At 39.7% G+C, this 16,560-nt stretch overlaps 1 protein-coding gene across 6 annotated transcripts in view; it reads right to left on the reverse strand.

The window, feature by feature from the left end:
* The window catches only part of CAB39 (calcium binding protein 39), a 44,372-nt gene that overhangs the window by 4,586 nt on the left and 23,226 nt on the right, over positions 1-16,560 (reverse strand). For 4 of the 6 annotated variants that reach the window (XM_085512834.1, XM_015871223.3, XM_085512836.1 and 1 more), the window contains exons 2-6: positions 13,463-13,619; positions 7,078-7,242; positions 3,547-3,665; positions 787-955; positions 377-436 (exon numbers count right to left, since the gene is read on the reverse strand). In XM_085512834.1, the coding sequence (XP_085368960.1) occupies positions 377-436; positions 787-955; positions 3,547-3,665; positions 7,078-7,242; positions 13,463-13,576 (627 nt within the window). In that variant the 5' untranslated portion in view covers positions 13,577-13,619. Of the gene's footprint in view, positions 1-376; positions 437-786; positions 956-3,546; positions 3,666-7,077; positions 7,243-13,462; positions 13,620-15,782; positions 15,996-16,560 lie in introns of all 6 variants that reach the window. The other 2 variants (XM_085512833.1, XM_085512837.1) reach the window with 2 other exon arrangements.

Raw genomic sequence — 16,560 nt, forward strand, 5'->3', positions numbered from 1 at the left:
TAGAGCAGTTCCTGGTACTGAACAATGCTCATTAACTGCAGCAGTCCCAGGAGGAGGACAAGGATGATCTCACAATGTTTAGTTGTCACACGTGTACACACAAGGAAATAGCCTGGGAAAGGGTTCCCTCTAGTGGAACAAACGCCTTCTCACTGAATTAGGTTTTTGCCTCAGCCTCTCGTTACAGTCCTAACATTCAATAGCAAAGTCCTAACGTTAATTTAATCTCTGTGGCAGAAATTGACTGATTTCATTTGGTTTAATATTGCATGTAAATTACCCAAAGGCATTTAAAAAAGGAAAGAAAGCACAGATTCTTCTTCTTTGAAGACACACAGCACTACAAAACTCTCAACAATAAAATGTATTCACTCACCCTATCATAATGCTGTTCCAAAAATTCTGCACTTAGCAACTTGTGTCTTGTAAGTAAGTCCTGTAAAACAGCACAAAAACAGTATTTTTACTACAATAGTTATGCGTTACACATATGTTCTGAATAAACTTTGGTACACAAGGCTTGTGCATTCCTAAGGGCCTTGGCATCAGTTAGGAAAAGTCTGCTGTGTTTTGTGTCGACTAACACAGGCCTGTAGAATTAGCACTGAAGAACGACATTCATGAATCAAAGCTACACTCACTGTACAGAACTACACACAATTGAGAGGTTAAGAGCCACTATTTGATACTGATCAATATCATGCTCACAGTCCTGTAACTACTTTTGTTTTCTTGGGGGTGTTTTGGGGGACCACAGAAATTATTTAAATACTGTATAGAAGTTACCTTGAATGTGGCAAACGCATCTGAAGCAATGTCAAATGTCGACATTTCCACGTATCTGAAGAAATCATAGAATTGTTCTGACCACAAGATGATTTTAGCAAGCGGTTCGTGTCTGATGCATTCTCTGAGCATTATCCCACAATTTAGAGCAATTTCTGGAGATTCGTACCTGTTTAAAACAAGGTAATAGAAAACCCGCAGGTTCTTTACAGGTGCCTTCAAAACGCTACCTTGCCAATTACAATCTGCTGTGCTATCACATAAGCAGAAATTCAGAGCATCAGAGGTACTTGTTTCTGTATTAAATTTCACTTTAAAATACTTACCTGAAGTATTACTGAAATCACTGCTGCTTTATTGTCAAGTTATTACCAACACAAATTGCTTTTATAAAATGAGAACACTGAAAAATATTTTCCTCATACTCAAAATTGGTTCCTTTTTTTTTTTCTTCTTCTCACATTGGTTCACTTGCAGACACCTGGGAAAGCTGCATGGTTCTACCCAACAAAATTTACACAAGTCTATCCTTAGTTTCAGCTTTGATTGCTAAATGGTCGCTAATACCAGACTTATGATCATGGCCACTCTTTCATGAAGCCATTTCTCAGCTTAACTCTATATGGGCTTCCAGCTTGAGCTGTTGGCAGTGTCCCCTGATCTGAGGGTGTTACTGAACACCATTCTCTGCAGCTGAGTCTTCACTGCCCTAGGCAGAGTATCTGCAGCTTCTGACAAGAACCTTCTGGAACACACCCATAGAATTAAGGAATCATTATGGTTGGAAACGACCACTAAGATCATCAAGTCCAACCGTCAGTCCATCACCACCAGGCCCATCACTATTTTGATGAAAACAATAAAGCCCCAGTGTTTGCTACTAGCTCCTAGTGTTCCCAAGCACACTAGTAGCAGGAAACTGGATGAATGTGGGCCTGCCTTCCTGAAACTAACCTCAGCAAGTTGTAATGTAAGCTATCCTGATCCACAGAGAAGTTGTGGCTACCCTTACACATCTGCTTCTGAAGCGGTTAAAGTCCCTTATATGACTTTTCACCTCCCACCCAAGAAGGCCTTGGTCCCAATTCATCAGAAGCTGATTGAAATTCACCAACATACTTCTGGAGCAATGCATCATTGTGAGTGCTAAGCACTAATTAAATTAACACACAAAACCATTTGCTTATGAATCAATTTTCACATTAAACGTTGCTATACTTTCCTATTTAACTTGTCATGAAATCTTGGAATCCACTGGACTTTTTGTAACTCACCACAGAGTTTAAATTTGCATAAATTTGACTCAGATAGATTCCAGATGTAACACTGCAGTCATTAAAGCTAATTAAATGCCCATTTCAAATATCCTGGCTTACAAATGTGTTTCAGCGATCTCTCTGAAGAGTGACAACACAGTATAAAAATTAGGACAAGTGTGTTGCAGCCCTCATTCAGTCACATTTCAACAAGAGCATGCTGAGAAAGTAGTTCCATCTCTCTGCATCTCAAACTCAGCTTCACATTAAATTGCTTTGAAGAAGTACTGAACCAATATTCTCTTTCATATTATGTCACAACTAACAGTCATTTTGTCCTTCTACCATCTAAATCTTGCTTCTTCCCAGAATCACTGCTGCAGCACAGGAAAAAGATGAATAAAATCAAAGCACCTCCAGCACCGCACATCTTACACAGTGTTACAAGAAAATCTCCTCGTACCCTCGTACCTCGTATATTTGATTAGCTTCACATCTCAGGGCTACCACAATAACGTAGGCAAATGTCTTATTGGAAAGCATGACCCTTTCCTTTATCCCCCTGCTATCCCAGCAAGTGGAATCAGTACTTCCCAGCTGCAGACCAGAGCAGCTCACTGAAGTAACCCTACCCAGCAGCTTTAACACAGGAGATAAAATGAACACTTGAAAGAACATTCCAAGAACATGTTTTTGTGTTTTGTTATTTGAATATTGATGAACATTCTATCCTAAAATAACACATTGGGATACCAGTTTACAAACTTTGCTTATTAATGCTAATAGAAATGTGGGCAATTATTTTTTATATGGAGAGAGCATGTTGTCAATTCATAAGAAAATCTTATTTTAACAAGAAAGCTCTGAAAATACATTTCTGCTTTCACATTTGAGATCCAAAACTTGTGGTGTGCAAACATGTCTTCAGTGTGGCGCTGCTCTCCAATACCCAGCACCAGAAAAAATACAAGAAGAGAGGAAGAAAGAGTAGCCTGGCACTCACTGTGTACCCTGAGTCATCCTTTGTTTGGTCCTGTGACCGCAGGAGTATGAATCACTACAAATAACACGCGTAAGGCAAGCAAAAAGCAGGGAATAGGACGGGGAACTGGAAGGGACACTGGTTAAAAGATAAAACAAACAAACAAAAAAAACCCCAAACAAACCCACCACTTAATATTTGAGAAATGAGTAAGTTCGGAAGGAAATAACTTCAATAGGATGATATAATACACCAAAAGGAGAATGTTTGCAATACCCCACTAAGAATAATTTAAGTTACTATCAGTTCTCAGTTTTCAGCCATATATCATGCAGAAGTACATATCTGGTGTTTATTACTCAGATTTTCCTTTCCTTAGGGGAAGTAGCCCTTAGACAAGAACAACAGAATCAAGCACACCACAAGGGAAGAAAAAAACATTTCAGAACTCAGTGCTTCTCCATGACACTAAAAACTTCTGATTTCATTAAAAAGTATATTCAAGCCTGACAGCATACATACCCTTTTAATAGCATGAACAATATATTCTGTTGAGTGCAGATGTATTCAACTGTGGGAGTTCTTGTACCAATTTGCCTTCGGAGGATGTTGTTGAAGATTTGGGCGACATCCTTTTTGCCCTGTCAGAAACACAAATAGTTCAGCACAGTATTCAAGGCCTCTATCCAAATAGTAATTACACAGTATCACCTCATGCATTCATACCAATGTCCTCAACATTCCATTACCCACTCCGTTCTCTGGGAAGGCACAATGCCACCATCCATGGTTCGTTAAGGCACTTCTGCCTGCGGTGTTAACATTCTATTTAAAACTGACACTTTTGGAGGAAAAACCATTAGTTAAGAACTACAAAGAGACCCACTGACCTAAAATACAAGTCTCACATTTTTCAACAGACACAGCAGCATGAATGAGAACCAGATGCTGGAATTCAGCACAAATTATACACACAACATTAGCACCAGGTAAAGATGCCAAACTGGTATGGACAAAAAGCTGATGATAAACATGAGCACTTTCTCCATCATTCACATACATCATTTAAAAGCCAGATCTGTGCACTTAACTTGCAATCTGAAACTGCCAAAAAGATAACTTCGAGGCTATGTCCTGTTAGCTGTAACCCAAAATATACCCAGGCAAACCTGTGCTACAGCTGGACTTGCAAGTAATGCTGTTAAGCAGCTCCACAGGAAGGATTCCTGGATGCCATACACACAAAGACCAAACACAAAGCATTTTTCTTGACAATCCCTATCTACCCGGTATCATAAATTCCATGTGTCACATTAACAAGTTATCAAGTAAAATTCAAGGTATAATTAATTAGCAACCGTTAGTCAGAGCTAGTTCAGTTTTCTAATCAATGTAAGGAAGACTGTGTAAGGAAAAAACCCCAAACATTTGTAACAAACGTAGGAGGGCTGCAGTTTTCCAAATGGCATGTTTGTGAATTACCACGGGCCATTTGAGGGTTTGTTGTTTTCAGGATATAAGAGTTTGTTTGTAAATGCTTGTTTTCTCAATTACAATTCCGTTGCAAGCCAGCCCAAAGCAACACCAGCACTCTTTGTTCTGAAATGAGTAGAGCAGTGTTCCAGGCTGTTTTACTCAACCTCCACATAATACAGACATCAACTCTCATTCACTAACATTGTCAATTTTGCTCTACATCTCACTATTTCCTTTGGATTCAGCAGCAAAAACAGCATTTCTGTATTATTCACCTAAGTGAACTGATAGCGGTACACGGTAATTCCAAGCCTAGTTATTGTTAAGCAGCACACACTGCTAAGTGACTTCATGGCTAACAAGGGCAAACAGGCACCGGCCCTTGTGCCAGTGGTCACGACTGCAAGAGGTGAGAGTACAACTGTGCTGGCATTGTCTTCCCAGCACAAGGATTCAGGCTCCCTCATGCAAAAGGCGTTTTTGTTTGCTTTATTTTTTTCCCCCCTCTCCGTTTCAAAACCAGCAAGAACAAAGAATACAATTCTACAAGGGATGTCATCTCTCCTATGGGCACACATGGGGTGATAGCTGAAAACTCCATAGCTTTGCTAAGTAGATGGTTTTGTGCACTGCTCTACTTGGAAAGAAATCTTCCAGGCACGAATATCATTTTAAACAGGTCTTCCAGGCCCAGCAAGATTCTTAAAGTCACAGTTTCTAATTACAAGATTAAAAAACATGAAGTTTTTGCCTGTGTTTGTGGTTTTTTTAACCATTCTGTTCACATTCAAATACATGATACTGTTCAAGAGTCTGAGTAAACGGTCCCTTCTCTGTTAGATGTCTTCAAGAAGAGCAGAGTTTTGACCAAAAAAAGATGGTATTTCCTTCATCTTTGACTAATTTCAAGCTTTACAGAGGCAAAGGAAGTACCAAACGCTAAACTCAACCCTCAAGTTTAAGAGCCAGCAGGAAATAAAGTTTCTATCTCTCTAATAGAAAAATCATTTCAAATACAGTAAATTCCAAATCACAGAGTTCTGGGATATGAACACCAATATCTGATGACTTTGTATTAGATGGGAAGCTAGTGCAGGTCTGGGGCACAGGTGTGTTGACATTAATTCTAAGAAAAACAATAGCTGGGCGGTCTGCCAGACCCCATCCTTAAAAAGCAGACAAGGCCCAGCCTGGAAAGCAATGTGAATGACTTGTTTCTCAAGGGGAAAAGATAATATCCTTGTGTAACAAAGTAGCAGAAAGTCTAAAGCAGGAAACTACTTGCAATCTTCTTAAGTCCCCTTAGAATAAAATGAATAGCTCTCTTTAATGAGAGCAAGCTTGTACAAACTGTTATCATTCTTCATCACCAGCAGATAATGAATGTTTCCTTCTCTAAAAACTGAGCTGAGTAAACATGAAGCTGATAAGAATCTAGAGGTCAGCAGAATCCAGATGACGTTTCATGATTTCCTTTCTTTGGCAATTAAAGGCTGTCATATTTCAACACTGTATCTCAACTTTCCCAGGTCTCCTTGCTTACTTAACAACCTGAATGTATTATGTTTGCTGTAAACATTTGCATGGGTAGAGGGGGGAAAATAAAATACAACCATATTACAATTGAACACAAATCAGAGGCAGTTATGGGTGGGGTGGAGGGGCAAGAGGAAAAGAACAGGGAAGAAAGTTATTATTTGGGGACTGTCATGCTACAATAGGACTTGAAACTGTTCTGCTTGCATCATGAACAACTTGGTCATGAACAATAGTGTCTTTAAGCAATCTTAAGTGGTATGGCCTTTATGGTCAAGGCTGTGGAGTGCGATACATGGGCTTTGGCTCCTTTCCTGGACAGCCACACAGTTCTTGTGGGACCTTAGGGAAAACAGAAAAATCCAATTGTATTGCAATTCCTTGTAACTAAATGGGGTAGTTTCTCTCTATGGAGCTGGGAACTGAATTATTCTATGTGATGTGATGACAAATGTCAGACAGAGGTTTGTATGGAGACACATTTGACTTTATGTGTTGCTATTTTGAAGTAACCAATAAAATACTGTGGCTTTTTAATATATAAATAAAAAATAGTAAGAAGAAAGAAATAGGTTGCATCATTTCCAAAGAGAGAAAAACTGGAGACTTAGTTAAAGGAGCAGCTTTACCTCACATCATTAAAATTCTTCAAAAACGTTACGGTTGGTTTCTTTTCAAAGTAATTTAATTTAACAAGATGAGAACACAGACATGGCATGCAGTACCGTAGCTTGTGTTCAGAGAGGTATTAGTACAATAATTAAGGATTATGCCCTAATTTTAACAGAATCATAGCATCAGGTGCAGTGGTTTATCTACTTCCATTCTGGGCAGATTATGTGCCTAAAATCACTGAATCTGTATTCAGTATTTGCTTTATTTCCTAGATAGTTTGGGATATTCAGTTCCCTTTCTCCTGGCTTTGTCCTGGCTAGAAAACAAAAGCTGCATATCAAAGGATGTTTAAAACCAATGGAAGTGACAGGAATTCAGATGCATTCATTTTAACATATACAATACACTAAACATCAATTTTCTTACCTCAAAATCAATTAGCTGCAAGTCAGCTACAAGGGTACTAAGGAGACCACTGTTGTACAGCTCCTGAGCAAGCTGTGCCACAGCTTCTGTCTGTGGCTCTTTTTCATTTGTGCCATATAAGATTTCCTTCATGGCAACAAGGTTTTTTGAGACCTCCTCAGTGGCCTGAAGAAAACAGAGGAAAACAGAAATAAGATAGAGCATAGAGAATACCATTTGTCTTTGTAACTGCATATCATTATTCTTATCAACCGCACGCTTCCATGACAGAGAATAAATAAATAAATCAGGAAACGACAACCTGTTAAGAAAACAATAATCTTTCTGCAAATAAGGTTGTTCTGTGCTATTAAAAAATAACAAGGCAGAGACATGACAAGCAATTTAATTAACAAGTTATCAAAAGTAAAATCTCTTCTTTTTCAATGCCTCTAAGCTTCCCATTCAAAAATCTCCTAAAGAATAGTGACAGTATGAAAGGAACCAGACAGCATTTCCATTCTGTAAAACAGAGGTACATGGGATCAGTCTGGAAAACCCAACAGAGACGTGTGCTTGTGTAGTAAGCTGCCCAGAGAGACACCTGCCCTCCTTCTGTAGATTCTACACATTGTGGATCTCCTGGCAAATACCAGCTTCACACCACAGTCACTATGAATCAATTCTTTCCTTTCCAAAGGGAAACTCAGAAGAGAACCGTATCAAGTTCTCTTGGTATACAAGAACAAATTGGCAGCTGGACCCACAGTCAGTCTTCCATAGAAAACTTCAATTAAAGGGACAAATGGAAGCATCAGAAGCTTCCCATCTGAAGTCCAGAAGACATCAAGAGAGACATTACTCACATTGGGAAGCCAGTGCAAAGAATGCCTGTGGCTCCCCGGACTGGAGCAACACTTAGCAGTGGAAGCAGAGATCTCTTAAATATAAGTAAACAAAATCTGCAAGAACACTTCTAAACATTCACTTCTGAATCCTAAAAGCATAGTTATCTTGGAGGGGAGAGGGAAGAACTACTTCAAATGCAAATGTTTGTATAGCATAGCTTTGGGATAAAACACTGAAAAATGATTATCGGATATAATGGGTTTGGCCGTATTACATTCATTCTTCACGTGCCTAAAAGGTGTGAATGGGCTGTGAGTGCATTCATTTTCAGTAATTAGATGAATCTGACAATAAGGTATGCATGTATTCTAAAGCATTCATTTGGTAGCACATGGAAAACTAATAAAGGGAAAGAATGAGAACTTTCTGGATATTGCCTGTCTTGTAAGGGACACGTAGGAAGATTTCTCATCTGTGGGTTATATCTAGAGAGACATAAGCATGACCCATGTGCTATTAAAGCTGAAGCCATTCCAGCTTTGTTAGGTATGCAAGGAAGGAGCCTGTGACCTTTAAGGAGACACTAGATCATTTTTTGCTCCACAACTTTCTACTCCACGCTGCCTCCATTTTCTCACTAACTCCCAGCTGTCTGCTCCTTCATTTAAATTCCACAGGATTTTCTGCACTCTGTAAGACAGCAAGAAGTGTTCATTGCGACTGCTTTGATGCATGGCATCTCCTACAGAAGTAGACTGAGAAAGCCAGCTTGCCACATTATGCCACACAACTGGTCTATTTCTTTATAATTCAGAAGAAATGCATCTTTACTAGGAAAAGAAGAGGAATGTCTGTCAAACACAGGGCTACACAGAGATGCCCTTGAAGCACTGCTACCAAGGAAAGAGAAAGAAGCCATAAAGTATTCTACTGTAGTTTGCCCCTGCACACCAATTTAGGAAGTAAGATGGGAGAAGAAAAAATGCTGAGGCTTTAGGAGCTGTTTTAAGCAGGACAATGGCAACACTGAGGACATGCCCACAGTTAAAAGTGCCAGTGCTTCTACTTTGCCCAACTATGACTTCTGGATCCACACAAATGTAGAAATATGACATTTCCCTGTAAGTACTGTATCAACAACTAATGTTTTCTGATGCACAACAGCTGTAGAAGATCCCATTTCTGTATTCCTTCCTCTTCTACTTTAAAACTCAAAAGGACTGAAAATAAAAAATTGGAATTAATCATACGTATTCTTATGGAACATACATACAGGGTATGTGTTATATATACAGAATGTATATGTACATTATACAGGTTCTCAGTACTGAGGAGGAGCAATCATAGGGCAGAGCCGTAAATAAAACTGTGATATCCATTCAGTGGTGTCAGACAATGAACAATATCTGATGGCAGGTCAGAGTACAGAACTAATAAAGGAAGCAGAGGAAACAAAAACTCCTGTGTTTTCTTCTTCATGTCAGTGATAGGAAGGTATTACTTAAAAATAAGACTCCACAAAGTCATATGTGTGACTGTCATTCCAAAATTTGTTGCACATCTTTACAGCTACGAACCACTGTGGTTTATTCCATACTCCAGGGTATTTCATGGATATTCCCAAAATACCACATGCCTCATTTAGATTTGTACAGCTGCAATACTTGAGTTTTATGACAAAATACTCACCTTTATTTACAAACCAGTGATGCTCAGTGGGCTCTAAGCCTGTGGCTGTTACTGTAAATTACCTACAAGTTTGAGCCTCTGTTTAGAGATCATTTTGTCTATCCTAGAAAATGATCAGAAGCAGCAAATGCTATTTTAATAACTCTGTTTAAATGGATTGGACTTTGAAACTCTCACAGAAACATAGCATACAGTTCTGTAAACACATGATGATGTATACCAGTGCCACTTGTTTAAAGGCAAAAAATGCTTATGCCAGTTGTCAGCAGACATCTGCCACAGAGCCCAGTTCCATTAGAAGAGAAGGCAGTCTTCTCGCTCCCTACTTCCAACAATTAAAAAAAGAAGAGAAAAAAGAATACCAACAACCTTTGCCCCTTACAGATGAATCACATAAAATAGCACATTGTACTGTACTCTGTCCGCTGAATTGAGCTGGTTAAACTAGAGAGACCGTGACTTTCTGAATTTCATTTCAGCCAAAAAAGTGTGTTGTTGGTTATTTTTCCTCCCTCTTTCTGTAACACTCAACCTCCATCAGTTGACAGCATGGCTGAAACTATTACCAGAAAGCCAAAACATGAAGCTGCCACGAGCAGGTTAAACCAAGGTCAGAGGGTAGGGAAGAACACGTCTATTATGTCAGTAAATGTTTACCTTCAAGACAGTAAATGTGCGCCACAAATTAAATGAAACAGCAGCATAAAAATAAATGCTAACGTAAGCCAAAGAGGAAGAAGAGATGAGAATAAAATACTAACTAATGTAATAGCTCACGAGTAGGTCCCACTTATATGAAAAGACTTTCCTTGCTGAAGAAGAAAAAGAAAGCAAAGGAAGGAAAACTAACAGCTTTTTTGTTGAACATTTTTCAGATGTCACTAGTCTTTTCAACTTCCTGAAGTTACCCTTCAAATAGAATAAAAGATGGCCATCTATTGCCTCTGTCCTAAGTAACAAAGTGCAGTCAGCAGTCACTCAGCCATGGTATGGGAGGTACTGTCAGCAATGAGGCACAGTTTGACTTCTGCAGGCACTTCGAATCTCATTTCCTATGTACTGCAAACCTAAACAATGTTTTAAAATGACCTGGAAAATTACCTGGTTAATTTTTCCCTATTATGCACACAGTTCAAAAACATATAGACTAACATGCAACTAGAATGCACTTCCTAAGCTTCAGATTTCTATTTATAAAGCAAATCTTGCAGTATTACAGAGTAGAATGTTTCATAAGATGCATCAGGATCACTTCTGTTGTTTCACATCTTTTTCTGTAAATAATCCAAGGCATTCAAAATGGTAATTAAATACAGCTTTAATTTCTAAGGAAAATTATTAATATATTTCTTTTTTACAAATCTGTATTTCCAGGCATGCTTGGAATCTGTCAGAGCACACCCTGTGCATAACAGAACAGCACTGACTTGCTACTGCGTGGTAGCAACTATCCTGTACTGCATATTAAAGGCAAACCACTGTCATACTGCAGTAGAAAAGTACTGGTTTGTCTTTGAAAGCTCATAGCGTATAAAACAATACAATGAACTTAATTTTGTAAAAGAAATATTTAAAATGATTAATTTTGAAACGTTTTGTTCACTTCCAGGTATGCTGATGTTTTCAGTCTAATTGATACATATAATTTAAGTTCTGCATGTTCAAGAGTAATAAAGATACGCAACTGTGTATCCTTAATTTAAGATACAATGTAGCGTACAAGTAACACACACAAAAGTAACACCCAAAGGGCTGTTCTCACCATAGAAAGTAGCAAACACTGCACATGCAGCAGGATACTCAGCCCTGAAAGCTCCCTGTAGTTATCTGACTGGCTACATATGTGCTAACAGACTGGATAGGAAGTGGGTGTGAATTCAAGATGTTTAATCAGAGTTAAACCTCTGAAGATTTGACCGGCTTGTAATATAATGAAAAGCCTTCTCTGTCAAACCAGCAAATCTAAGAACCCAAGATAACCTGCTACAGCCACAGTCACCTTCGCAGATGTCTTGGCTTGCCAGCAAAACAATTATTTCCTGAAGAACCCACATAAGGACACAGAGGAACGAACATTGTGAAAATTCAGATTCAGCAGCTGATCTCCTCTGTGAATAATGAGGATGACATAGGCCAGCACCACCCACCTCAGTCCTGTGATTGTCAGTGTTTAACCCTTCTTACATCTAACCTGGTGAACTTGTCTCATCTTTCCTCCTTTGTGCAAAATGTGTAGCCTCCTACAATACGGGATGAAGCCATACAGGCTTAGTACATTATTTCTTGCCAAAGATGGCTCACAAACGAGGTCTTTAAAGAAGATGGAGGTATGGGATTAAAGACCAGCAAGAAGCCAGTTGTATGTAATAATCTGTACTTAAAGCACCAAGAACAAGGCATGTGATACAGTGCACAGCTATGCACAAAGGAATGAAGCTGGCCTGTTTCTTATTAGACATCTACACAAAAAGGAAAGATGACACAAGAATACAGACCTCAACATCTCCACGAATTAACAGTGAGGTTGAGATAAAGGAGGCAGTGCCAAGTCCCATTCTCACACCCCTCACAATGCACCTACCTATCTTCTCATGGCACCTGTCTGAATAAAGAAGAAAAGCAGCAGCTAATGAAAACCCTCCCAGCTTTTGTGCTAACGTTCTGTCATAGGCTAAGATAAAGAGCAGAATGAGATGAGAGCATGCACTCCGCACAGGACCACAAAGCCCTAGCAAGACAGGAAAGCATCTAGGAAAAACCACTATGGTACACTACAAGAAATCTGGAACGCATCACATCCTGACACTGGGGCATAAGACGCTGATCCTACAGAGGATCAGGATGAAGATGATACAGTTAATATCCAGCTTCTCTTGCACTTTCAAGAGTAGCACCAAATCTGGATGAAACAATGTGCAGAGGCTGGCCGAACTGTGCTTAGAAGTACTGGCGAGCATGGAAAAGTTTGTGACTAACCTCCGTGCTTGACTCTGTAAGGATGCCAAGAATGGCATTAACGAAACAGTTACTGCTGGGAGAGGATTCAAGGGGCATATCACAGCCTGCTTCAGAAGCTGGCAGATACAAGGAGGGGGGTCATTTTGTTTTGTGCTTCATTTTGAAGCACAGGTGTTTTTGTTTTTTTTTCTAAGAAGTGTTGGTGCCTTTGCACTGGTACTGAGCTTGAAGGAAAAACTTTATCTAAACTGTAAATAACCCCTCTTAGACAAGTCGGTATGTAGGGAGCAGCTGCATGCAGGCTGAATGTGCAGGTAATTTTTAATGAAGCTATCCAGATTACCAGTTGAGAAGTAAATGACTGTTGCAAGGCAGAGATCCTGAAAGACAGGTACATATCCTGAAGTAGCAAACCACCCTATTTAAAGAACACTGCAGTAGTACAGGAAACATACGCCTTGCCATCTTCTTGTGGCTGAAGAAAAAGCTCACAGGAAAGAGAAGGTACACGTATATACTCCACTGATAGCCACGGGGACTCAAAGCTGCTTGGTCTCCCCAACAGAGCCACTCTGTTCTATGACCACTCACACGGTCATGCAGAAAAGCCCAGCAATAAAGCTACTACAGTGAGCATGAGCATGGGAACTCTGTATCACTGAACTGCTTATTAACACCTGCAATGTCCTACAACTCCAAGACAAATATTTTAAGTATCACACCAGCTGCCAGTGGCATAAAAATGCAAAGCCAAGTAACACGAAGTACACCATTCCAAAGGTACATCACAGCCTGTCCTTTATCGGAGTATAACAAAAATCGTAACTGGTTCAGAGCAAAGAGCTGTAAATTCCCTCTTTGTTTTCTTCCATTTAATCAATGTTTAACAACTTGAAAGCCCCATCCATACCTTTTCTGCCTTCTTGTCAGATATATCCTGCTTTTCTAGAACTGCCATACTTTCCTTCAGGTTCTTCACTATGTCTGCAGGAGACTTGTGGGATTTGCCAAAAGGGAACGGCATGGTTGCGAGCCACCAGGTCTTCCTTCTACAGCTCCTGCTTCACCTGGAAAAGGAGGGAGAAAAAGGCATGTCATAAATAGATGCATGAGGCCACTGTAACAACACACATGAAGAGAACTCAGCAAAGGATTTATGTATGGAATAACCACCCTTGACAGTTAAACTAGAGTCTGCCATTGCAAATCTACATGCTAACTGTGCTTCTGATTCCAAAATATAGAAATTAATTATTACTCACATTAAAATAATTACTTTATGTCACAGGAAGAAATTGAAGAGTACATTAACCATATCCAAAGCCACACATGGTACAAGAGCCCCATGCAGGGGAGACTAACACATATAAGTTGTTGTAATCAATGTCATCAAGCAAAATATGTTTTTATATTAGGTTTTTGACACAAAGCATTGTGCCTCAGCTGCACTGCAATGACTGTCCAGGTACATACTTTCATCCATACTCATTCCACAACAAAAGCAAAGCTGACAGCAAGGCCTACTTAGTGCAGGAGCTAAGAGCTCAGTGCAGGTGAGCCTGCAGGCAGCAGCTCACACATAGCTCACAACACTTGCTATACCCTGATTTTCTCGTGCCTATATTGATGTAATTTCATTCTGAAATACTGCCTCTCCCTGACTCGTTTCATGGGAAGCTAACTTTGTCATCACCAGCAAGGGCTTAAAGAAGGCACAAGGAAATATTAAAACTAAACATCTAATCCACCTTTTTCAAATGTAATGGTAGCAATTGTCCTTCACTATAATACTTGGCTTCTGCAACCAAGTACATTTGTTCCTCTGTATATTTACATATATACATATATATTCACTTCTGTGTACAAAATAGACAAATATTATTAATATAAATCAGCGTACAAAAGCTTTTGTTACTGAACACATATGCTTCCACTTTAACAACAATAAAAACTTCTTACAAATGAAAGCACTTCTAGAACTCTAATCTAGACAGTGAAGAACAGGAAATCCTGCATTCAAAATGTTGCCAGCGCTGCTCGGGCTGGACGCAAATGCCAGTCAGAGCTGACAGAGAACAGATAAGTGTCGTAACAAAGAAGGAATATTAGCCTGAAATGATGAAGTTCTGCACTCAGACAACACCAGCAAGGTTATTAGCGAGCCAATCATAACCTTGAAGTTTCTTATCTAACACCAAGTACTTTGATCCTTGATTCAAATATTGGCTCATTTGCTGTGAACTTTATTAAACCTGATCCGCTCCAATCATGTTACACGAGAATTAAAAAGATTGATTTTACACTACTCCTGAGTTATGCCGATTTTTAACGCAAGCAATTTGGGCTGGCCCAAGGACGGCAGTTAAAAGATGAAGGACAGAAGTAACCCAACCCTTTGCCAAGAAAGCATCCATAAAAACCTGCATCAGGAAAGCAGTTGCACAGATGTTGCCTTCACCATTTCACACCTGCCACCGGCTGACAAAAGGTCTAAGTTGGGTTGTTTTTAAATGGGAATACTTGCAGATGAAAGGAAAAAATAACAGCATGAAGGTAGCTGCAAGATCCATCCACCAAATACTTCCAGTCTTCTCCAGATCACAGATACCTGCTGTGCTCTCAGCAGTAACAACAGGTTGTAAAAACAAAACTACAAACACCGGACAGATTCCTTAGGAGATATAAACCAACCACACATCACTCCTTAGGCAAGAGGATTTTATGCCTCAACTTTATCACATGTGAATGGAAGAACAGTAATTCCTTGGTCACAACTACATCGCTTCTAATCTAAAAGTCAACATGGATGACAGACGTAACATACTAAGAACAACAGCAAATATCTATTCTTAAGATCTGCCCAGTGTCTAGGCTTGCAAAATGGGACTTCCCTCCAGAGACTGCTTAACTGCTTCTTCAAATTAAAAATAGCCCTGCACTGACTTATGAAATGTACCAGCGTCGGCATAAATCGTATGCACGAGACATAAACAACTTTATCCACTAGCAGATCTATCAGAAGATAATCGATTAATAATAGCAGACGTTTATACTAAGCATTGTTCCCAAATTAGGTATGTTTCTGAATAATTTCTCATAAGCAATTTAGAAAACAAGGCAAAGAAGAAAGCAATCCACGCCCTCCATTACCAATGGTGGCATTCTGCTTCAAGGTATTTAATTTATTGCAGATAACAGAATAAATAGTATTTCTATTCCACTTGTATTACCAGAGGGAATGCGGCAGCACTGTCAGAAACATCCTCTGAGGCCTCAAGACTGAAGATCCAGCCAACCCTGCAGCAAAACTCTACTGACAGACCTGTGTCCATCCTGCCAAGAAAAGCCAGGCAACCTCTTGTCTCACAGAGATGTGCTTAATGCGGATCTGAGAACACACACCAGCTGTTCCCTCCTCAGCCCAGCAAAGCCACACCAACACCCTGCAACAATAGACAATGCCAATATCTGTGTGAGATCAGAAGGAGCTGCCACCACCCACATCTGCAGAGTGAAAAAAAAAGGAAACAACATCAAATGACACTTTCTGTGAATAACTGAAGAACAGACCTCACACCATGTCACATGGTAATTGCTTCACATCCCCAGCACCTGGATTTCCTGTGAACTCCTTACAAAGTTTTAATTGTAGCTTTACAAAGGTGCTCCAAAAGCTGCAGCAAGTCCATGGATGGCTCGGTGCTCTGCCGGGCTCCTTTGCTTTCCCTCACCTTCCCAGAGCTCCCTGCCTTCAGCTGTTTGTTGGAAGGGACCATGGGCAGGATTTTACAAGTCCCTGGACTCCTCAGGCATGCCTTTCATTTCACCAATATTCAAAACATAGATGCAGTAGCCCAGAGTCTTTTCTCTTTCAGTTGGGATCTTTCTCTTATGTGAAGAGTAAGAAACCATGCTGCCCATATAATAGTACAAATGTTACAATACAGGCCATGGTTACTCGGCAGTGGGAACCTTTGGTTTTGCTTTAAATGAAGCATGCTGTAAGAA

Source organism: Coturnix japonica, chromosome 12 (genome assembly GCF_054131305.1).
Source record: "Coturnix japonica strain WE chromosome 12, WE-NBRP24, whole genome shotgun sequence".
NCBI lineage: Eukaryota > Metazoa > Chordata > Aves > Galliformes > Phasianidae > Coturnix > Coturnix japonica.